Raw genomic sequence first — 23197 nt, forward strand, 5'->3', positions numbered from 1 at the left:
CAGCATAAGAATGAATTACTCTTCACTTATGACTTTCGTCTGAACCTCCCGGCTCTTCACCCTCAGCTTGTTGACCTGGGACTCGGCAATGTCAGCCCGTTCCTCGGCCTCCTCCAGTTCGTGCTGGATCTTGCGAAACTTGGCAAGGTTGACGTTGGATTGTTCCTCCTGAGAAAAGAAACGCATTTCAGAGAACGAGAAAAGTTGACATTTTCTGACTCTCACTGCCTCTGTTACTAGAAGCAGCTACTGGATTTACTTCATAAATGAGAAAGCAAAAGGTTCTGCTATTTGGTCATGTACTTAATTGGGGGTGAGGCATCCCACATAGTCCCCTCTGAATGAGTGGGCTTACAGTGCCCCCTGCTCAGTCTCTCTCACTTGATTCTTTTCCTGGCAAACTTAAGATGCTACAATGACAACAGGGAGATCAGAGTAGCAGGAATCCACATCTACGAGACAAACTTTAGAAAGGAGGCATGGTGATAGTATTGGGTGCAGAGAACCTTAAGGGAAGTTTCTGAATTAACAGGATGAGAGGGATGATAAGATGAGAAAGGAGCCAAATGAAAAAGAAATATTCTGATGGATTTATTGTGAAGTCATTTAACAGAGCTTAGACTTGAGAGCCCTCATTCATGCAGCCCCTGTGAGTGCTGGAGATTTCTGGGAGTGGTGGAGTGTTCTAGATAGGGAGGGAAGTGGGTTGTAACCAAAAAACATTTCTATACTAACATGTCTGGAAAATTGCTTAAAGAGGTCTCAGGAGAAATGCACCTGAATCTCTAAGGCTCCAGTAATTACTGGTAAAATTTTTTCATTCCAAATATTCATTTTCTAATTCTGTACTTTTTTTTGCCTTAAAGAAAGACTCTGAAATTCTATAAACTCTAGGCTCCACAAAACTTGGGGCTTCTCCTGAACTTTTCTCTCTCATTGTGAAGCTACTCACGGCCTCTTCAGCTTGTCTCTTGTAAGCTTTAACTTTGGTTTGTAATTTGTCCACCAAGTCCTGCAGCCTGAGAACGTTCTTGCGATCCTCCTCAGTCTGAAATGAAAGAGGTAGCACATAGTGGTGTTATTTGAAAACGACTCATTATTTTTATTTTCTTGAGAACAGTAGGCCTGAGAAATATGGAAAGGTGGGTCACCTGGTAAGTGAGTTCCTTCACTCTCCTCTCATGTTTGCGAAGACCCTTGACAGCCTCAACATTGCGTTTCTGTTCATTTTCAACCTCATTTTCAAGCTCCCTCACCTGGAAGAGAACAAAGGCTTTTAGCAATTTGGCTGTAAATAGCTATATGAGCAGGTCAGGAATTGAATGAAGTGATGGAGACCCACTCTGGCCTCCAGTTTCTGGATCTGCTTCTTCCCGCCCTTCAGGGCCAGCTGCTCAGCCTCGTCCAGACGGTGCTGCAGGTCCTTCACCGTCTGCTCCATGTTCTTCTTCATGCGCTCCAGGTGGGCGCTGGTGTCCTGCTCCTTCTTCAGCTCCTCGGCCATCATGGCTGCCTGGTGAGCAGTAAAGCAAAACCCATTGAGAGAGCTGAGCGAGCACATCAATATTCAAGTTTGACCACCACTGTGCTGCACTCTGCTCACGTCAGTGATGGCCTTCTTGGCCTTCTCCTCTGCGTTGCGGGCTTCCTGGACAATGTCCTCCATCTCTCCCTGGATCTGGGAAATGTCTGTCTCCAGCTTCTTCTTGGTGTTGATAAGGCTCGTGTTCTGTTTCAAATTAATAAAAAAAAGAAAGGGAAGCACATTTAATTATATTCTACTTACATTGTCATTTTGACTAGTGTATATAGGCAAAAATTCTTGACCCAGGAAAAATTCAGAATAAACAACAAATCAAAAGTTGATTCTAAGTTATGCCCTCTCTTCTTTTTATTCATAATTCTGTTAATGAACGTTTTCTGAAATTCTTCCAGGTAAAATTTGATTTTTGATATCAAGATGTTCGACTATTATCAGCGGTTGCTTGTAAGCCTGAAGCACAATCCTGACCCAAGAAAAAATTTAAAATGCTGTACCATGTAGCACCACACAGCTCATGGAAAATGGATTATTAATTTTTATTTGTTCATTCATGTTTGGTTGACGTTACATTTAAAGGGCATAAGTAGCATCATTTTCGGTACAAAAAAGATCCAAGAATCTGTTACGTTTTGGAAAGTTGATAGTACTTGAAATATGTAACCAGTTCAAGGATACTAAAAATGAGGAAGAAAAATGTTGTATTTTAATTTGAATTTAAAATTATTTGTAGTATGTGATTTTAACATTTCCATGATGGCTATTCCCTTATATTGCAATGTTTTAAAAGTATATAGTAATATATGTTTATTGTAAAAAATAGAATATACAAATTAGCAAAATAAGAGGTAAAGAATAATTATTATACTCTCAGTATCCAGAGATAACCATTGGTAACACTTTGTTTATCCTTCTGGATGTTTCCTATATATTTTTTAACAAGAATGATCATGCTTTATATATTATTTTTAAGTTGCTCTTTTCATGTATTGTGAACATCTTTTCATGGCAATAAATGCGTACTGTAATGGCTCCTTATTAGCCTTGTGAGGATATACCTCCATCTATTTAGCGTGTGCGTTATAAACAACAAATGCTGAGTAGCAGTATTGATGGCCTCTGAATTTGAGCTGAAGAGTTTCTTTCATGTAGTTAGCTTCATATGCATACAGGGTACATAAAAATAACTTGGTGGCTTATTCTTTTTTCTCTGTTTTATTTGCTTATCTGTTTGCAGCTTAGAGTTGCAAAAGACAAGATGGCCCCCGGTGTCATATCTATGGTTATTAGTAGATGGCCGCCTGTGCTTTTTTATGAAAGTTTCTAGAACTCTAAATTTCTTCAAACAACATGATAATGTCAGCCCATAAATACACCCATGAACTGGCTAGGCCCTCGTACGTCTTAGTGTAGTACACATTTTCCAGAACTTCAGGAAAGGACCCTTGCCAAGGTTACTTTACTCCTTACTTTATAAACAAGCTTATCCCCTCAAATTATCTTCAACGTCAGGGAATGCATTTGCTCATCCAGAGCCCTGCTCCTCACCTGGGTGTGCAAGAGTTGCACACGCTCACTGGCATCCAGAAGCTCTTGCTCTGCCACCTTCCTGCTCCTCTCGGTCTGCTCCAAGGATGCCCTTAGCTCTTCAATCTCAGCCTGCAGCAGGTTGGCTCTGCGCTCCACCATGGCCAGCTGCTCTTTAAGGTCATCTTGGCCTCTGATGGCATCGTCCAAATGTAGCTGAGTGTCCTACACACAAAGAGGCAACCACTCTTCCTCATGCTTCCATTAAGTGAGTACACATTTGGGTCATGTACACACTTTGTTCTCAGTAACTTAGAGTATGATTAGAGGGGGAAAATCTGCAAGTCCCTTTAATGGCAAATTCTTTGTAGCCTAAGGTAGCAAATCCACTCAAAAGAATAGGATGTTATATTTTAGATCCTAAATCATAAAAAAATAACCATGGCTAAAGCTACAAAATGTTGGATCAAGAAATCATCCTCAGAGATGAGCTAGTCTAATGATGTTGTTTTATATATATTAAACAAGTACAGATGTGTATATTTAAAAAATATACATGTATACTTTTATATATATTATAGAAATGAAGTGATTTGTGCAGTGTCTTCTCTTCAGTTGACAAAGTGAGCTTTGTCTTAGACTTTCCAGATGGAAGCTGTTCTTTAGCTGTGTATGTAAAATTTTCAACTGATTACCATGTTATTTAGATCTATGGCATATAAATTACAGTTAACACCCAGACCGCATGACACCATGTGTGTTTATCTCGATGTACCTTCAGTATTCCTTGTGTGTTTCTTAGATTCCTTATGGCCTCTGCAGCCTGGCGGTTGGCGTGGTTCAGCTGGATTTCCATCTCATTGAGGTCTCCCTCCATCTTCTTCTTGACTCTGATGGCATCATTCCTGCTCCTGATCTCAGCATCCAGGGTGCTCTGCATCGACTCCACCACTCTGATGTGGTTTCTTTTCAGCTGATCGATTTCTTCATCTTTTTCCGCAATTTTCCGGTCAATCTCAGATTTCACCTGGTTTAACTCAAGCTGGATGCGAAGGATTTTGCCCTCTTCGTGCTCAAGCGATCCCTTTTTAAAAAACAACATTTAGATTACTCTTGGCTCACGACCCTCTCGGGATCTTCCCTGGTGTAATCTGAGACTGGCGCCTGTACTTGGAGGGCAAGGAGAAGACCAAAGGAAGAGGCAGGCTGCTCCAGCTTGCTGGTGGCAGCTTAATAAGAGCAAAGGGAACTACGTGAGAGGCTTGTGGCGGGAAGACGAATGGATCCCTGCATCCGCCCTCCAAATTTTAAAAGTTTACAAAGAAGCCTTAAGTAGATTTAGTCACATATACCATGTAGGTGTTCTCAACACCCCACCACTGTCTCAAGGCTAGGTCTTTGGAGCAGCCTCTGGGAGCGGGAAAGGCAAGCAGAACCTGTATTCCTAGGATAGGGGGACAGTCAGTTGGCGGTCACGTCTTTTTGATGGTGTTTTCTGGGTCGTCACCTAAAGAGCTTGTTGTTGTTTGTTTGGCACAATATGATGATTTCTTGAAGAAGGCATTAAGAAAATGCACAAACTTTCATACATCTTAATTTAGCTTCTTTGTTCTGCATTCCCAAGGAACAATTCAGTGTTTCTCACTGAATTACACGGGTTATCCCCTGCAACTCTGCAGCATGATAGCTGCTCTCAGTTGCTATTATTTTTCCGTTTATTTATAATGCATAAGTGAGCACACAGAGCACGTACCTCTGCTTCCTCCAGAGCAGCCTGTAGTTCACTCTTCTCTTGATCTATTTGTTTCTTCACTTTCTCCAATTCATGGATATGCTTTCCCCCCTCTGCAATCTGCTCCGTCAGGTCCGAAATCTCCTCTATAGGTTAATAATAAAATAACCACATTGAGTTGAGAAAAGTGAAAACTTGCAAAGATGTCTCCCCACCATGTTTGAGGTAGAATGGTTACAGAGACTCACGCTGTAAGTTCTTGTTCTCTCGCTTCAGGGTTTCAAGGTGATCCAGGGATTCCTCGTAGGCATTCTTGACCTTGAATAGCTCGGTGCTGAGCGTGCGGGCCTCCTTCTGGGAGGCCTCAAGTTCAGCCTGAGTTTCCTCATACTTCTGTTTCCACTCCGCCAGGACCTGGAAGTACATCAGAACTAAGCCGCTGTAATGAAGAATCAGGCCACTTTCCCCCAGGAAGCTGGTCATCGTGGGCCACCTTGTCAAAGTTCCTCTGCTTCTTGTCCAGGGTGGCACAGGCGGCGTTAGATCTCTCCACGTCCAGCATGAGGTCCTCCACCTCATTCTGGAGCCGCTGCTTCGTCTTTTCTAGAGAAGCACATTTGGAATTCACGGCCTCCACATGTTCCTCAGCATCCTGCAGACGCTGGGCCAGCTTCTTCCTGAAACGTTGGTCAGTGCGAGTGACCAAGAACAGATTCAGAGCTACCACAGTGAACTTTGTAAAGCTCCTGACTAGGAAAGGGTGTTTTCCCCAAGACTGTTTGCTTCTCTGTCACGAAGTGTTAAAGTTTTCTAAACTTTACCATTTTGTCTCTTTGGTTTTCCCTAGTGAATTCTTATCTTTATGTTGGGTTATTAAACATATTCACGAGGCCTTTTTGTATGCATGGTGGTGGTGGTGTGTGCATGCATGAGAGAAAGAGAGACAGAGAGAGAGAGAGAATGAATGAGCCTATCTGGTTATACAGTGGTGGAAACCACCATCTTTTCCTTACAGACCAGTGCCTGTCCATTGAAGAACGGGCAAGACCACAGCCCTCCCCACATCAGCTGAGTGAACAATATGAGGACATGACAGCCGTGAACTGGAAGTGTATCACCAAAGCATTCTACCACTGGATAGTGTCATTAAGCATTTTTTAACATTTTTGGTCCTCTTCATAAATGAAATTGTGGCCCAAAGTGACGTGTATGAGGTCATATGATTAATCACGAACTTTCTGGGTCTTCTGCCCCAGACAGCAAATATTATTCCAGAATTTTATTTCCCAAATACCCTCCAAAGTCTTACTGCTTTCTTCACCAGCTAACACTTATCTGGAGTGTTCCCTCTGCAAATGCTTGCCAAATCCCCTCATTCTGTTTAATTCTAGCAACTACTGAGATAAATGCAATTTAGAGAAGCTTCCTTCACTGGGAGAACATAATGATTATTTTTCTTCCATGTGTCACTCGATGAGTTTTATTCCATAAGTGTGTGTAAGTAGTGAATCAGTTTATTGATACTGGTTGTTAGTTAAATGACAGAGTATGATAGTCTTATTCTGAACTTCTAGATAGGGATAAACTGACTATTGTTAATTGTAATATTCATAATAATGTACCAGATAGTCTCACTGCCTCCACTTTTCCTTATAGTGAAGGGAATTAATTCTACTTAATTCATAAAGGGTATGGTGATAATTTTTAATTCATTTTGGTGGAAAGAAATTTCAGATATTTTTTTAATAGACCAAAATGCAGGGAGAGCTGTGGTCTTGGCCCATTCTTCAGTGGACATGACTGGTCCGTAAGGAGAAGATGGTGGTTTCCACCACTGTATAATCAGATAGGCTGAAATTTTCCTCCTATCTTCATGCCTGAAATAGTCCTTCTTTTTATTATTTTTCCTTCACTGCTTTTAAACTTTTCTTTCTACCTCCATCATTAAGAGCCCGTACTTGGCCTCCTCCAGCTCCTCCGTACGCTGAATGGCATCTGTCTCATATTTGGTCCTCCACTGCGCGACCTCGCTGTTGGCCTTGGACATTGACCTCTGCAGCTCTGCCTTTGCCTCCTGCTCCTCCTCATACTGTTCCCGTAGCAGGTCACAGTCATGGCGGGCTGATTGCAGGGCGTGGGCCAAGGCGTTCTTGGCCTGGACCAACCAAAAAGTGTGCATTGTACATTTATGTTCTGGTCATTGATATTCCGTAAGTGAAGTTTAATAGTGTGTCATGCTGCAAAGTTCAAGTGATTGAAAGTCTCAATTAGAGAATTCTCACCTTAGACTCCTCTTCCAGCTGCCTCTTTAATTCCTCAATCTGTTGTGTAAATGCTTGTTTGCCTCGTGATAGCTGAGACACCAGAGCTTCTTTCTCATCTAGCTGTCGTGAAAATTCACCTGTGAAAGACAAAACATGAATGATTTAGTTCTGTTGTCTAGATGAAGACTGATTTAAAGAATGCGATAACATTAGAACTCTTCTTACTCCATGATGAAAAGAACAGCTCAAAAACTTTGGTTGAAAGGGTTGTTTCTTGCTTTTTCAAAAATGTAAGCTTTCTTTGATATTTTACAATTTTCTTTCTTTTTCTTTTCTTTTCTTTTTTTCTCTTTTTTTTTTGAGTAATGCTGAGGCAGCCAAAATCTCCTCAGCCCAGGAAGCTTAATTTTCTTCCAGTTATAGCTTATAATCATCCTTTTTACCATTTCCCAATAAAAAGGAGAAAGAATGACAAATGAATGATAAATGGGCATGTGTGGCTTAAATGATGGGTGTTCAAGAGGTGTTCACAAGTGGAGGCTCGCCTTTCGTTCGTTGGCTCTCTGCGTGCTGGCTGCGTGCGCCCACTGACCTGATTCTGTGTGTAAACGAGCCTTCTGGGCTGACAGCTCATTGATGAGGCGTTGTTGTTCCTCTTCCTTCATTTTCACTTCACTAAGCTGGTCCTCCAGGGTGCGGCACGTTTTCTCGAGGTTTCCCTGTGGTGGGAAGTAGAAAACAGGGAAAGATGATACGTTTTTATTTGAAGTCTGGTTTTGGAGATAACTACTTGTGGAAAGGAGCTCAATTGTATATTCTTTTCCATCCACTCCAAAGCCCTGCACGGTACCTTGAATGTAGAGACACATAATTTGGGCTACATGAATAAATAAATGGTTATGAAAACTAGATTGTTGTCTTTGGAACACATGAACATCACTTACATTCTGCATCATGTGGAGTATGGTTTTTAGAGAATTTTTTTTTCTGGAATTGCATTCTTTCATGGTCATAGTGACAAAAGTTAATGTGATTTCTACAAATCACATAGGAAGACTGGAATGATTCATTTCAATATAGTGATGCTTAATAAGCATAACAGGAATAATTTTAAAGTGAGATAACATTATAGCAGCAATGTCCACAATAGCCAAACTATGGAAAGAACCCAGATGTCTATTGACAGATGAATGGATAAAGATGTGGTGTACACACACACACAAAATGGAATACTACTCAGCCATCAAAAAATTGAAATCTTGCCATTTGCAATGACATGGTTGGAAGTAGATGGTATTATGCTAGGTGAAATAAGTCAATCAGAGAAAGAGAATTACCATATGATCTTGCTCCTATGTGGAATTTAAGAAACAGAGGATCACGGGGGAAGGTAGGGAAAAATAAAACAACATGAAATCAGAGAGGGAGACAAACTGTAAGAGTCTCTTAATCATAGGAAACAAACTGAAGGTGCCTGGAGGGGAGGGGGTGGCAGATGGAATAACTGGGTGGTGGACATTAAGGAGGGCACGTGATGTAATGAGCATTGGGTGTTCTATAAGACTGATGAAACATTAAACTCTACCTCTGAAACTAATAATAACATTAATTAATGGAATTTAAAATAAATAAAATAACATTTAAAGTTTGTACAATTAGATTAGATATATTCATATATAAACTCTATCATTTTGAATCATTGTGAATAAAATGAAAAGGGGACAAGTTCATAAAAACCTTGGCTTTGGAGACTGTCTCCATGTTACTGGCGAGGTCATCGATCTCCATCTTCAACTCGCTCTTCTCCTTCTCCAGCTTCTGCTTGACCCTCTGCAGGTTGTCGATCTGCTCCCCGAGCTCGGCCACGCTGTCTGCGTGCTTCTTCCTCAGGGTGGCCGCTGTGGCTTCGTGCTGCAGGGTGGCCTCCTCCAGGTCCCGGCGCATTTTCTGGAACTCGGCCTCGCGCTTCTTGTTCATCTCGATCTGGGCGGAAGTGGCCCCGCCGGCTTCCTCCAGGCGCTCGCTGATCTCCTCCAGTTCCCGGGAGAGGTCAGAGCGCTGCTTCTCTGCTTTGGCCCGGGAGGCCCGCTCTGCCTCGATTTCCTCCTCCAGCTCCTCGATGCGGGCCTGGGGGTGACACAGCAACGTGAATGCCAGCTCCTGGCCGTTGTGATTCCTGGAATGAGCAGAAGAGGTGGGGGGTCCGACTCACCTGTAATTCCTTGATCTTCTTCTGTAGCTGCATTGCGAGGGCCTGCTCGTCTTCAATCTTGCTTTGCAGATTGCTCATTTCAAACTCTTTCCTGTTAGGGGAGCAATGCATAAGCTCTCCATCAATTCTCTTACCAGTTTTCTTTCCCAGGTAGGGTGGAATGTCTTTATACTGCTGTGTTGAGGACATGAGTAGTACATGTTTTTACAAGTCAGTAACGTATGATTTTCGTTAAATAAAAAAATCAAAGATGTCTTTTTTCCCTTGTGTGCTCTGAAGTAATATTTTAGAGATCTTTAAAACATCTATTTCACCTGAATTGACAGACAACAAGCAGGTTACTCACTTTTTGAATTTTTCATCGAGTTGCTGCTTGTCATTTTCTACATCCATCGTGGATTCCTGGGCCAGTTTTAGGTCACCCTCTAGTTTCCTCTTTGCTCTTTCTAGATCCATTCGGATTTTCTTTGCTTGTTCCAGAGATCCTTCAAGCTAAATATATAGTGGTCTTTATTTATTTCAGTCCTAAGGCACTGAGCCATATGTTACTAGCCATCAAAGATACACAGGAGAATTTTAAAAGATACACCAATCAGCATGGGAATTTTAATTATTATTTTCAAAGCCACAGTGAAAGGCTTGTGAGCATTATAGACAATTGCATGTCACAACTTTTTTTTTTTTTGTAATATTGAGAGGAAATACTGTATTTTTCACACTTACATCATCCACTTGCTGCTCTAGCTTGGTTTTAGCCTTGGTCAGGGTGTTGACTTTGTCCTCTTCTGCCTGCAGGTCATCCAGGGTCTGCTGGTGGGCCTCTTGGAGGGCCTTCTTCTCCTTGGTCAGCTTTGCGATGGTTTCATCCAGGCCTGCCATCTCTTCCGTGAGGTTTTTCACCTTAGATTTGAACAGATTATAGAAATGTTAGTGACATCTATCATCTTGATGAAAAACAAGCTTAGGACAGGGTCAGCCTGAGATGGAAAATGGAGACAAGATGCTAAGTCAGGCTCACCTCACTGAAAAGTATGGGGGATAAAGGTCAAGGTAAATAGAAATGGTGAAGACTAAAGAGATGACATAAATGTGACAGTACTTTCCTTTTATATTCAGTGACTATAGGATTAATCTTTTTATTAAAATACTTCAGTAACAAGCTAGCACTTGTAGACACTCTAAAATGGATCATGATGGTACCTTGTTCTCTGTGGCATGCTTCTCTTTTTCAACCTTGGCCAGGGTCAGTTCAAGGTCATCGATGTCTTTCTTGAGCTCTGAACACTCATCCTCCAGTTTCCTTTTCTTGGCCGTTAGCTCGGCGTTGATCTCCTCCTCTTCCTCTGCTCTTTCAGTTAGCTCCTTGATCTTGGCCTCCAGCTGGATTTTGGTTTTTATCAGTTGATCACATCTTTCCTCTGCATCAGCCAAGCCATCTGCTTCCTAACGGGAGAAATGAAACAATTTCACCTGTCTAAGCTGTATCTGCAAACACACGATAATTTATTAAAAGGTGGATACTTCAGTGATTCAACCGGTTTGGTCAACACATAGGCCAACTTTTAAAAAGTCTAATGGACAAAATGTTAGTAATTTTATTTTATTTTATTTATTTTTATTTTTTTTTAAAGATTTTATTTATTTATTCCACAGAGATAGAGACAGCCCACGAGAGAGGGAACACAAGCAGGGGGAGTGGGAGAGGAAGAAGCAGGCTCATAGCAGAGGAGCCTGATGTGGGGCTCGATCCCACAACACTGGGATCATGCCCTGAGCCGAAGGCAGACGCTTAACCGCTGTGCCACCCAGGCGCCCCAAAATGTTAGTAATTTTAATGCACTGATTATAATAACAGATTTCCTCCAGCTATCCGTGTGTGGAAGGTCAGATCAGGGAAACTAGCCTTTTGGTAAAATCTGTCCCAGTGTTACTTTGGAAAAGTCACGTATTAATTCTAGGACTCTGTTTCCTCACGTTGGAGGGGGTTAGTTAATTTAGCCTTTTCGCTGACCTTGTAAGAACAACACAACTTCTGTTTATGTACACAGATATTCACTAAGCAAAGAACAGTTTCATCGAAGAGAAGGTTCTATTAAGGAAGGAAAATATCTGTGGACATCTTTATGACTGTGCTCACTGTTGATCATACTGCGTATGAATGTGCGTAGGAACATACACAGCATAATTGATGACTTTGCAGCTGTTGTTTCTTTAGGTCTGAGTCTTAGTATTTTTGAACGACAGACAATTACAGCACATGTTTTAGTGGAAACCATTCATTCAAAAACCTTAAGCTGAAACCTTTTCATATCCACTCCCACAGTGTGTGGTGGATAAGAAGTGTCTGAGCTGTGCAGTGGATGACACTCACAGATTGAACTTGGAGCTGCAGGTCATTTTTCTCTTGCATCAAAGCTACCATCTTCTCTTCAAGCTCTTTCCTTTTTGCCTCTGACTTAGCCAGCTCTTCTTTGGTCTTCTCAAACTCTTCCTTCATGGTGGCCATCTCCTTTTCTGTCTCCGCACTCTTGAGGAGGGGCTTGATCTTGAAATACAGCTTCATCCAGGGCCAGTGCTTGACGTTCATGAACGCACGGACGTTGTACTGGATGCAGAAGATGGACTCTCTGTAGAAAAGAACAAAGACGCAAATAAGGAACAGTGTGGACAGTGACCATCACTCAACAGAAGTAATGACTGTGTCGGATTCAACCATGACAACGCAGAGAATGAGGACTTGGACTTGGTCCCTCACCTCCTCTCCATCATCTTCTTGAATTCCACCCTCATCAGGTACCCTCTGCACACAGCTTGGGTGCGTGTGATGAGTTGAGCCAGCTTTTCATCTCTCATCTCCTCTAGAGTTCCCAGCAGGCCAGCTTTAAAGAAAACCTTGCCAAAGAACAAGCTAAATATGTTATTTCCACTTGTGAGAAAGTCCAAAGGTAATGAAATGATGATAGATATTTAGGTTGATGGTACCTTGGTATGACCAAATTTGTACTGGTTGTGGTCGATGTCAATAGACCCTAGAAGTTTCTCAGAAGCCTTCTTACTGTCAATGAACTGACCCTCTGGGATGGCACTCGCATTTAGAACCTTGTATCTATCAGAATGCAAAGAATATAAAAGTGTGGTTTTTCTTCTTACTGGAACTGTTAGTAGCTATCATTGAAAAAATGATAGACTGAGTTTTGGAGAAAACAAATTCCATTAAAATAATCCAACAGTGCTTTAGGTGAACCTTGGGAAAATATGTTTAAAAACTTCTGGTAATATAAAGCAAGCCTTCATTCTTTTATGATCACCTTTCAAATGATTGCATTTCAGTTTTCAAGGAAAAGTTAAAAGATGTTTGAGCTGCGTGGGGATACTGCTCTAGGCTAGCACTTTGAAAGGGAGGAATAATGAGACACAAACCTCTGTTTGAAGTCTGCATAAAGGATCCTGCTTGGGAACCCCTTCCTGCAGATGCGGATCCCCTCCAGCACCCCGTTACACCGCAGCTGGTGCAGGACAAGTTCATGCTCCATGGCCCCTAAAAGGCAGAATACACATGCCTTACTTCATGGTCTCAAGCAAACAGCCTGGAGTTGTTTGGGTATCAGATGGGTCTTACCTGGAGTCTTGGTTTCATTGGGGATGATGCACCGTACAAAGTGGGGGTGAGTGCTCCTCAGGTTGGTCATCAGCTTATTCAAATTCTCCTGGAAACCATATTCAAAGTTATGCAGTCACTTTTCGTTGCATGAGAGTCCCTGTCAATGATCTGTAGTGAATGTGCCCCATTTCACGAATAAAGTAAATGTAACTGATGACAGTGGTTGCTTTTAAGAGAGGGTTTGATTTCATGTGAAATGTGTTCCGCTCTAGATCTTTTAGATTTGGAGTTTTAAGGGTAACTGGTTCATTTATTGTAAAGTTTGAACCCACATTGTGGGTTTTCTTTTGGTTAAATTTCTCCTAACATGTTTTTCATTTTCCTTTGTACAACACTGCTTTTATTCAGTTTCACCGTAGATCTCCTTTAAAAAGTTTTAAAAAGTTATGATAATTTAATTTTGTTACAGAAGTAATCTTTTGGCATTCAAGAATATACTGTACCCTGAAAAGGGCTGACACTGTCTGGAAAGAAGAACCCTTCTTTTTGGCACCTTTTTTTCCACCTCCACTTTCTGAAAAATAAAATAGAAAAATTAAAACTATTTGCAACAGCTTCGGAAGTACTATCCATAGGTACAAGGACTGCCAAAATTCCTTCTGGAATTTAAATTTGCACTTGTTCACTTGTATCATTCCTGTTTTTCTTTCTGTGTCTTTCTGCTGACTATAGATTAGGAAAATGGAAGCATTGGCTCACATTTATAGGTATTCAAGAAAACAACAACAGTAAAAGAACTGTGGATGAAAAGGGTAGATGTGGGGGAAGGGATGGGATTCCTCTCCTCCAAATTAGCAATGTGTGTCCCCTGAAGGAAGTGCCCAGGAGACAGAGTAGTACTGCCGCCTTAGTGCACAGAGGTCCCAGAGAACAGGTAAAGTTGTGTGCTTGCTACCAGGTGGGTGAGCCTCTACTAACCTGCAGGGAGGTCCCACTTCCTGTTTGCTTATGCTTCTGTACTGTTACCTGCACATCTGGTCTTAGAGGACTTAGGAGAACAGAATTTCAGTTCCTCAAGCACTAGTGCCTCGACAAAGGATTTCCTCATCTCCAGCTTAGCTGAATCCTTGAAGGGACCAATACTATTAAAATAGTAGAAATGAACTGTATGATCTTGAGCAAGTCACTTAGCCTCTGAGTTTGTGTTTCTCATTGGTGAAATGAGGCCATGGACAAAATGATCCATAGTGTCATTTCAGCTCTGAAAGCTTATGACCGTAAGACCATAGCACACTAAATACACTTCCTTTTATTAAGTCTATATTGTATAGTTCAATTCACTCTGTGAACGTACTAATGACATTAAGAATGACCTGCTTCAGCACTTTGTCCCCCAGCAAAGAGAAGAGCCAGGGTCTTCATTCCAGACTTCTGGTACAGCCCAACCACGGTCTCGTTCAGGGGGTCCTTGTTCTTGTCGAGCCAGCCGGCGATGTTGTAGTCCACAGTGCCAGCATAGTGGACCAGAGAGAAGTGTGCCTCGGCCTTGCCTTTGGCAGGCTTGGGCTTCTGGAAGTTGGCCGACTTCCCAAGGTGCTGCTCATAGAGCTTGTTCTTGAAGGAGGTGTCTGTGGCCTTGGGGAACATGCACTCCTCTTCCAGGATGGAGAAGATCCCCATGGGCTGAGAGTAGGAAAAAAGGGATAATAATAATAATGAGTTCCTCAGAAAAATATGCTCCAATACTTTATGTTCTTGGTGGAAACCTGAAAATGTTCCAGAAGAAGGGATGATAAGAAATTAAATAAGCATGACCCTACTTTATTGCCTCTTCTCTGCTACTGAGATGTGAAGCAATCATGTACCATGGACATATGGTACATATGTTTGCTAGAAAGACTCTGTTAAAAAAAAAAATAAAAGAAGCCCATATGTGCCATTTGTCAATTTTTATGTTCAGAGTATAAAATTAAATTCCAAAACTACCATTTCAAAGCTGAATTCTTTATCCCGTAAATGTATAGATCTAAATACTTTCTTCCGTCCTGACAATGTAACTTCCTTACCTCAAATCCAGACAAGACAAAAGTATGAAGAGGAGAGAAATACAGATAATGATTAAAAATTATCCATTCCCAGGAGGAAAGAGCGTCTTGTGTTGTATCATTAGAACCCTTTGTACTCTGAACTATGTTCCCCCCATGGCGGAGTTAAGTGATGATAATTTGTTTTTGCTTTGTAAGCAGGTTGACTCCTTTCAGTGGCAAGTTTGATAGGAAAGACTGATAGAAAACCCAGTGTCGATGATTTTGCTTCAGTCACAAATTGTCTCCCCAAAACTGTTTCGGTGTTCCAGGAACTGAGTACCGTGTCATTTTCATGAATAGCAGAGATAGTGTATCACCAAATTAAAATTGTTTTCCTCAAATTGGGTAGACCTAGTCTGGTGTGGCACTCTCATCTTTCATATTTTTATGAATTTTAGCATGAGTGTCTGAAGTTTTCATAGAAGGCAGTTGTGTTTGCTTTTCCTTTCCCACTGCTTAGGGTAGTGTTCACGTGTAGCCATATACCTCATTGGTATCTGTAGGTACACGATGAGTTCCCAATACACATTTGAAAGTGTTTAATGATTGCTTTGATGAGTTTTAACATGTTCAACACTGATAGAATTATTGCCCCACCTGATAGAGGAAAATCCGGGTTCATTTTCCAGGGAAGACTGTATAGAGGTTTGGTGTTTATTCAGTAGTTATAGAGTCTTAATGCCTGCAACTACTGAAGAGCTACCTTCCATCCTGCCCTGATAGCCATGAAGGATGATCCGTGCATGACACACCGTCATGGAATCGCCGGGATCGATGACAGTACTCAGAGGACTAGCTGCAATTTCATTCCTTTCTCCTGTGCACGTGAGGGAGAGTGAAGCTATAAGAGGGAGAAATGTGCATCCCTGTGTCTGTGTACAGGTTTGTAGCACTGCAGTCATTTTTCTATGAAAAACTATTCACGAGTAACAACACATCCTTGAGACACACCAGACAACTGATCAGAGTACACGAGCCTGTTGTCAAACACCACTGCTTGTTCTTTGAGAATGGGGATTGCAGTTAAGCGTGAGGAGGCGGACAATTTGTTTTTCATGTCCTGAAGGCTTGAAAAGTCTTACGGACCTTCTCGATGAGCTCGATGCAGGCGGCCAGGTCCATCCCGAAGTCGATGAACGTCCACTCGATGCCCTCCTTCTTGTACTCCTCCTGCTCCAGCACGAACATGTGGTGGTTGAAGAACTGTTGCAGCTTCTCGTTGGTGAAGTTGATGCACAGCTGCTCCAGGCTGTTGAACTATAGGAAAAGAGAAATATAGGGAGTTACTCATGACTTAAGTGTTTCTTCTGCATTTAAGGTATTTTGGTTTATTAAATTACAAATGTTCAGATTGTTTTTTTACCATATGACATGATTCTAAATGTCATGACTCCTCGAGTACTATGCTCTTTGCATGAAATCATTAGGCCAAATGCTGTTAAATAAGGACCTCTTTTAAATATTTCCTTAGAGTAATTTAAGAAAGCGTTTCCATTTGGATCCAGGATAGATGTTGAATATTTATTAACCTTTCACAGACCATTCTCTGAGACTTCTAGACTTGAAAGAATAAAATGCTCTCTCTTTTCCTCTTTATACTAATTTACTTGTTTCACATCTCTTCAGGGACCTTTCTTTCCCACAAATTCCATTTTGTACTTTTTGTAAAGATAATTTTGAATGCTCTAACAAGCTGGATCAAATGACTGGGAATTTGCATTTGCTTATTTTCTGTCAGCTCATTACTCACATCAAAGATCTCAAAGCCGGCGATGTCCAAGACCCCGATGAAGTACTGTCTGGGCTGCTTGGTGTCCAGCTGCTGGTTGATGCGGGTGACCATCCACAGAAACATCTTCTCGTAGATGGCCTTGGCCAGAGCGCCCACCGCGTTGTATACCTTCAGGAACAGTGGTAGTTTGGTTTCGAATCGAACACAGTGATGGAGCCTTAGGTCTCTGGTGGCTCAAACAAATCATGGGTTTAAGTCATGCTTACCTGCTGCACAGTCTGGCCTTTGGTGACGTACTCATTGCCGACTTTGACCCTGGGGTAGCAGAGGGCTTTGAGCAGGTCAGCGGAGTTCAGGCTCTGGAGATAGGCCGCCTTGTCAGCAACTGCATGAACGAGGCGAGAATGGTGAAACTGACCACAGCTTAGACAGTTTAAGGTGTGAAGGGTAATGACAGAGAAAAAAACGTTTTGCTTGAAGAGGAATATGTGCAAATGTGACAAAACCATTTGTCACGCTAATTTTAGTCATTTTTTTTGAGAGGATAATTTGGAACATGGGGAATTGATGCTCCGTGCGATACTTAAAATATAGCTAAAGCAGACCACAGATAAAAATAATTTGAAAAATTCTAACCTAGAGGAGGAGTGACAGGAAAATTCTGATCTGTTTTTTTTCTTACAGTGCATGTGGGCACGTAAATTATTGACCGGAATAAAAAAGGTCTTAATCAGATCGTAAATACTAGCTTACAGTAAGTCAGTGAAAATTGGAATGGGCAGAAATCACACCTCCACAAATGTCAGTCCTGTAAAACATGCAGTGTGTTATTTCTGTCCTCTTATACTTCTCCCCGCCATCAGATAGGTGAAGAAAGTGAAAACTTGGCCTCTGCCCTCGAGGACCTGATCGTGTCAGCTCTGTCAACTGAAAGATGTGAGCAGGGGGCGGTACCTTCGGTGCCATCCGGCTCAGCCTGCTCCTCCCGCTGCTTCTGCTTGAACTTCATGTTCCCATAATGCATCACGGCCCCCGTGAGCTTGTAGATAGCCGCCTTTTCGTCAGTGCTGAAACCCAGGATGTCTACAGCACTCTGTGGAAAGAGTTGAATTTAAATCAGTTCCCAGTCATCACCATGGCAGACGCCCTCAGGACACTGGGGCCTGCCTCCCCGCCTTCTCATGATGTCTTGACTAACACTTTGCTGTTTTCAAAAGGTCCTGTTCTTTGGCACTTTATTCCACAAAGCAGCATCAGTAGGTGTGTGTCAGTTTCCCACTGAGTCATGTGGACAGTGAAGATCTTATGTGACCTGTCCACACTCAGCTAGCTAAGACTCAGAGCCTTGGCTTTGGATGCCAAGGCCAACACTCTTCCTATTTCTCCACATTAGCCAGGCCTTGCTCCACAGGTTTCTTATCTCATGGGTTTCCTTTGCTTCATAAATCTGTTTGCTCCTTTTCCTCCTATGTTGTCCTCGCCTCATCGTAGCCTGCCTCCCCGGATATGATGGATGCGGTTGGGAAGAGGGGAAGAGCAGTGGCCCTTGAGTTTTTCCCTCTCTGGTATCAGGTCACAGCTCGGCAGCAGTGAGAGTCCTGGCAGTGAACTTCACCTGATCGTTACTCATGCAGGGAAGAGACATTTATGAAAAGAACTTCTTTTATTGAAGTATTGTTGTGTCATTTTTCTCTATTAGATTTTGATCACCTTCTTAGTTGCCCATGCTAGGCTTTGCAAAGGCTTATGCAGTGGAGGCAGGCATCAGACAAGGCAGGGGGAGTTTGCTTATGTAACTCTTTCTCCAGATTATTTACCCTCAGTTCCAGCTCACTGACTCGACCTATTTAAAATGCCTAGATATTAATAAAGTCTTGGAGCAAGACTACAGTGTTTTTTTTTTTAACCTCCAACACTAGAGGTTATTTCTCAACTCCCTAACCCTTTTGGGCATATGAATAATAATGAGGTAAAGCCGGTAAAAGCTGATATTTATTAGATGAAGGCACACAGTTTATAGACTTTTTGAAAATTATATTTTAAGAGAAGAGGTGTTTTTGTAAGCAACTCTTAATCCCATCTTGGGAATGTTGGGATATTCCCACCGGTATTAAAGTAAAGAATAATCAAAGAAGGTTGACTGTTCAGAAAAGCGAAAAAAACCATGAACTATGTATAAAGTATATGTATAAAGAAAAGAAGCCAAAGAGTAATGATCCTTTAAAAAAAAAGAGGAGAGAGAAAGAATTTATAATTCCAAAAATAAAAGTAAAGACTCGCAGAGGCCAAAAAGAGAATTTTTTGAGGTTAGAGAATCCATTTCTTCAAATGCTTCATAGAGGGGGGAGGGGAATACTGTTAGCCCCCAGAGTGACATTTGAAACAAAATTTGTGTTTACATCTGACTATAGAGGAACTGGAAATAATCATGTTCTGTTATAAAAAAACCTAAAAATGTTGTAGGTCCTTTTCCCAGGTTATTGGATGTAGGGTCTGATATAAAATAAGAGAAACATCACTATTGGAGTACAAAAATCGACCCAAAGGACCAATGAGGAAAAAAAAAAGCCAACTAGCCAAGGAATGCCTAAGACGTAACATTTATTACAGACATTTAAAGCTTTCTGATATATAGGGTGGGGGGCAGGCATTGAAATATTCTGTAATTTAATTCCAAGAGTAAGGAAGCCTGAAAGGCAATATTGCCTATTTATTGTCTTTCTGCTAATGCTGTTGACTCTGTAGAGGGGAGTGTTGTATACTGCAAAATGAGTTTGCTTCTTCCTGTTCTGCACCTGTTAACTTACATCTGTGGCTAGCAGTTCTTCCTGGTCATCAATGCTGGGCACTGTAATTTCACCTTGACTGACAAAGGCAAAGTCATATGGGTTGGTGGTGATCAGAAGCATTTCTGTACACGTGAGAAAGAACAAGTATAGACAGAATTACTTTGGTCATCAAAAGCATTTTAGAGGGACTTCTTAGAATAAAGGGCTTTTATTCTTCCTTGGTAGAAAAAAAATCACAGATACTTCTTACCAATAAGCTCTGGTTTCTTGTTGGACATGATTTGATAAAATATGTGGTAGCTTCTTTCAGCCTTTAGTTGGAAAGTAACACGGGACTTCTCCAGCAGATCTAGAAGGTCAGATTGAGCACACTTCAGAGGCCACAGTGGAAAATTAAGCATTTGAAAAGTTCACACCACATAGATAACAAGATTTGCGGTATATAGCCCCAAAGAAAAGTATTTTTAATCACTAATATTCATTAACTTACATGTTTCAATATCGGCAGAAGCCAGTTTGCCTGTTGCCCCAAAATGGATCCTGATGAATTTACCCTTAAAAAGGCAAAGGAAGACTTTTTGTACATATTCAAAGGCAGACAAATATTCTCTTTAGCTCTGGACCAAACAGATGGGAAAGATACTGAGACCACATGCACAGAAGTGTCCGTGCTGACCCTCACGTGTGAAGGAAGACCTGGAGACTTACAAAGCGAGAGGAGTTGTCATTCCTCACGGTCTTGGCATTGCCAAAAGCCTCCAGGAGCGGGTTGGCACTGATGATTTGATCTTCAAGGGTCCCCTTAAGAGAAATGAACAAGACAGATAAAGAGACCCACAGAAAGGGTGAGTTGCAGTCTCCTGAAATAACTTTCCATCAGCTTCGTCCCCTGCCTCCCTTCCCCCTTCTCAGTATTCTATAAATTTTGGGTAAGGCCGGCTGGCTTTCTCTTTCTTTATTTCTTTCTTAACACATTTTTTTAAAAAAGATTTATTTATTTGGGAAAGAGGGAGTTTGTGAGCGGGGCTTACTAAAGTGAGTAGAAGGAAGACAAATTGGGGGAGGGGGTACTCTAGTGACATGGTCTTGATTTCTGTATTCCTCAAGCCCATTGCTTCCTTCCTAATAAATGGTTGTGAGAACTTCTATCTATTGCACCTGGCAGCACTTCTCTTCTCACAGCCCTCCCAAGGGTTGTCTTCCAAATTTTGTCATCACTTGCAATTGGTTGCCATGGCTCTGAAGTACCTTAGCCCAGTTTTTACAAGCCTAGGATTTCTTCCATCCTGGGATGAATATTATACCCACCTGCATTTTGCCAGGAGTAGGTTCCTCTTTTTTCTTCTCTCCAGTAATTGCAATTGTCGCAAAGTACTGGATGACACGCTTGGTGTTCACGGTCTTCCCTGCACCGGATTCTCCGCTGTCGAGTCCACACAGAGGAAGAAGTCAGAATCTAAGTAATCACTACAATGATCAAAATTCAATAGAAAGAAAGGCGTGAAATCTACATACGTAATCAGGATCGACTGGTTCTCACGATCTGTGAAAGAGAAATCGGAGATAATGTTGAAAAATATACTTAGCATGTAAGTTTCATAAACTCAAAATCTTCCTTTAAAGCTCCCCACTCACACACACACACACAAAACCTTTGTCAATTGTTACTTTGCTTTTTTCACAATATTTTTAAAATAAGTAGCAAAAAATGGGCTGATTAGTCAAGTGTGTTACACTCCTGTTACCTTTGGTGTGACAGAATATGTAATGAGTGCACTGTTTCACCGTACTACGCATGGGAATTTATCAGTATCAATGAGTACTAGCTCCATGCTCCACTTAGTCGCTTGGTTCATAGTTCAAAATCATGTTATTAACGGCCAGTTCAGAGTTTTGTGTAGTAATTGGGATAACTTGTACTCTGAGCTTTCAAAGCTTACTTTTTAGGAGAGGTGATACACTAGCTATAATTAAAATGCATAGTTCATTCCTAAATTTGGTTAATTTTGATCTGGAATTAGCATTAGTTTGGATTGTAGCATAGAAATCTAAGCAAAATTCTCTATGCTTTTGGAACTGGTCCATTTTATTCTTTTTTTTTTAAAGATTTTATTTATTTTAGAGAAAGAGTGTGCGTAGGGGGTGGGAGGATCAGAAGGAGAGGGAGTCGGGGGAGGAAGGAATCTCTAGAAGACTCCACACTGAGTGTGGAGTGTGACTCAGGGCTCGGCTCCAAGATCCTGAGATCACAATCTGAGCTAAAACCAAGAGTCAGACTCCCAGCGGACTGAGCCATCCAGGCACCCCTGGTCCCTTTGATTTTAAATATATTTCCCCAATTTTATTATATTATACTACTACTAATCATATTGGATTACTATTGTTATACTATTATTATTACTGTTATGTTTGTGCTGGACATTTTATTCTCCAAGTCCCGCCTGTGTCTTCTACGTTATCACTGTACATGTGCTTCATAAATGGCTCTACAGGTTGTAATTATGGACCCACTCACCCGTCAGCATGAACTGGTAGGCGTTGTCGGAGATGGAGAAGATGTGGGGCGGGGCCTCCTGGCGCTTCTTGCCTCGGTAGGCGGCCACCACCTCGGGGTTGTACACCGGCAGCCACTTGTAGGGGTTCACGGTGACGCAGAAGAGGCCCGAGTAGGTCTGTGGGAAATGACAAGGTTGCTCTGTCTGCAGTCACCTCATTCATCTGCCTTGGAAATACTGCTTTATGTGCCAAGTGAGAGGGACCCAAGTCACTGTGTCAGTTCTCCCAAGGCTGGAGGATCTCATTCCCTGGCTGCCTCCCGCCCACTCGGGCCCTACACAGTATGTTTCCTTCCGTCTGCCCACGAATTCAGCACGAAGTAGGTGGCTTGTCACATGCACCGTGTCAAATACATCAGAATTCACAACACTGACCAAGTATTAGTCTTAAAATTGTAGTAACCAAATCGGAAACTAGTCTTTAATTGGGTTTGGCTAACATAGTTCATGGACTGAAGTTAGTGAAAAGTGAGAAGAAAAAAGGGGGCACTCACATAGATCATCCAGGCTGCGTAACGCTCTTTGAGGTTGTACAGCACCGCGGGCTCGTGCAGGTGGGTCATCATGGCCATGTCCTCGATCTTGTCGTACTTGGGAGGGTTCATGGAGAAGACTTGATCTTCCTTAACTGTGACAGTCTGTTTAGAAAAGGAGCCAGTGCAAATCAGCTGAGTAGCAGAAAAGGATCAGTTATGCCTTCCCACCCTCCTCTGTGTTACTTACAGCCCCGGCATCGGTCTTCACTGTCACTTTTCCCCCTTCCCTGCTCTGCACTGTACTTTTCACGTAGGACTCCTTAGCGTCCACCACAAAGACAGAATTCTTGGCATCAAACGGCCTATTCTGGGCCTCAATGCGCTCCTTTTCAGACTTTCGGAGGTACGGAGCAGCCTCCCCAAAAATGGCCATCTCAGTGTCGGAGCTCATAGCTGGGGGTTATTGGTGGCAGCACAGCGCCGGGGTACCTGGAGGGCAGAGACAGAGCTGGACAGTGACCCAGGGTGAGGGTGGACGTTGTCCTATTGGTTTCACACTTCTGCGCCTCATTGGCCTGGCCTATTTCCTCAGCCCCGCCTGTAGGGATCACGCCTGTGTCCTGTGCAAAGGCGCTGAGAGATCCGGATCATGGACTTGAAAGCCTTATGTTGGGAGCTTACT

The 23197-nt window shown here is 42.1% G+C and overlaps 1 protein-coding gene across 1 annotated transcript; it reads right to left on the minus strand.

Moving 5' to 3' along the window:
• On the minus strand, positions 1-22981 carry LOC123792084 (myosin-4). Its single transcript, XM_045797235.2, has 38 exons — positions 22763-22981; positions 22534-22677; positions 22000-22156; positions 21000-21027; positions 20793-20907; positions 20193-20285; positions 19975-20038; positions 19735-19833; positions 19503-19606; positions 17650-17788; positions 16962-17080; positions 16714-16863; positions 16050-16220; positions 14250-14559; positions 13380-13450; positions 12895-12982; positions 12696-12813; positions 12258-12381; positions 12031-12167; positions 11647-11902; positions 10476-10718; positions 9999-10175; positions 9622-9767; positions 9276-9366; positions 8801-9190; positions 7656-7782; positions 7082-7200; positions 6758-6954; positions 5293-5476; positions 5048-5213; positions 4821-4945; positions 3843-4151; positions 3089-3292; positions 1604-1729; positions 1343-1513; positions 1152-1256; positions 953-1048; positions 1-168 (listed from the first exon to the last, which is right to left on the minus strand). The coding sequence occupies exons 1-38, from the start codon at positions 22964-22966 to the stop codon at positions 16-18; spliced, it is 5820 nt and encodes a 1939-aa protein (XP_045653191.2). The 5' UTR covers positions 22967-22981; the 3' UTR covers positions 1-15.
• Positions 22982-23197: the final 216 nt, after the last annotated feature.

This window comes from Ursus americanus, chromosome 14, assembly GCF_024610735.1.
Source record: "Ursus americanus isolate L20-20 chromosome 14, mUrsAme1.1.p, whole genome shotgun sequence".
In the NCBI taxonomy this organism is placed as follows: domain Eukaryota; kingdom Metazoa; phylum Chordata; class Mammalia; order Carnivora; family Ursidae; genus Ursus; species Ursus americanus.

Excerpts from the sequence above, each read along its gene's own strand:
- LOC123792084 (XM_045797235.2), bottom strand. The coding sequence starts at position 22,966 with ATGAGCTCCGACACTGAGATGGCCATTTTTGGGGAGGCTGCTCCGTAC. Across the intron at positions 5,477-6,757 it reads GAGGAGCTGGAGGAGGCCAA|GAAGAAGCTGGCCCAGCGTC; the intron begins GTACGGGCTCTT and ends CCAACGTTTCAG. Across the intron at positions 169-952 it reads AGAGACAAGCTGAAGAGGCC|GAGGAACAATCCAACGTCAA; the intron begins GTGAGTAGCTTC and ends TTCTTTTCTCAG.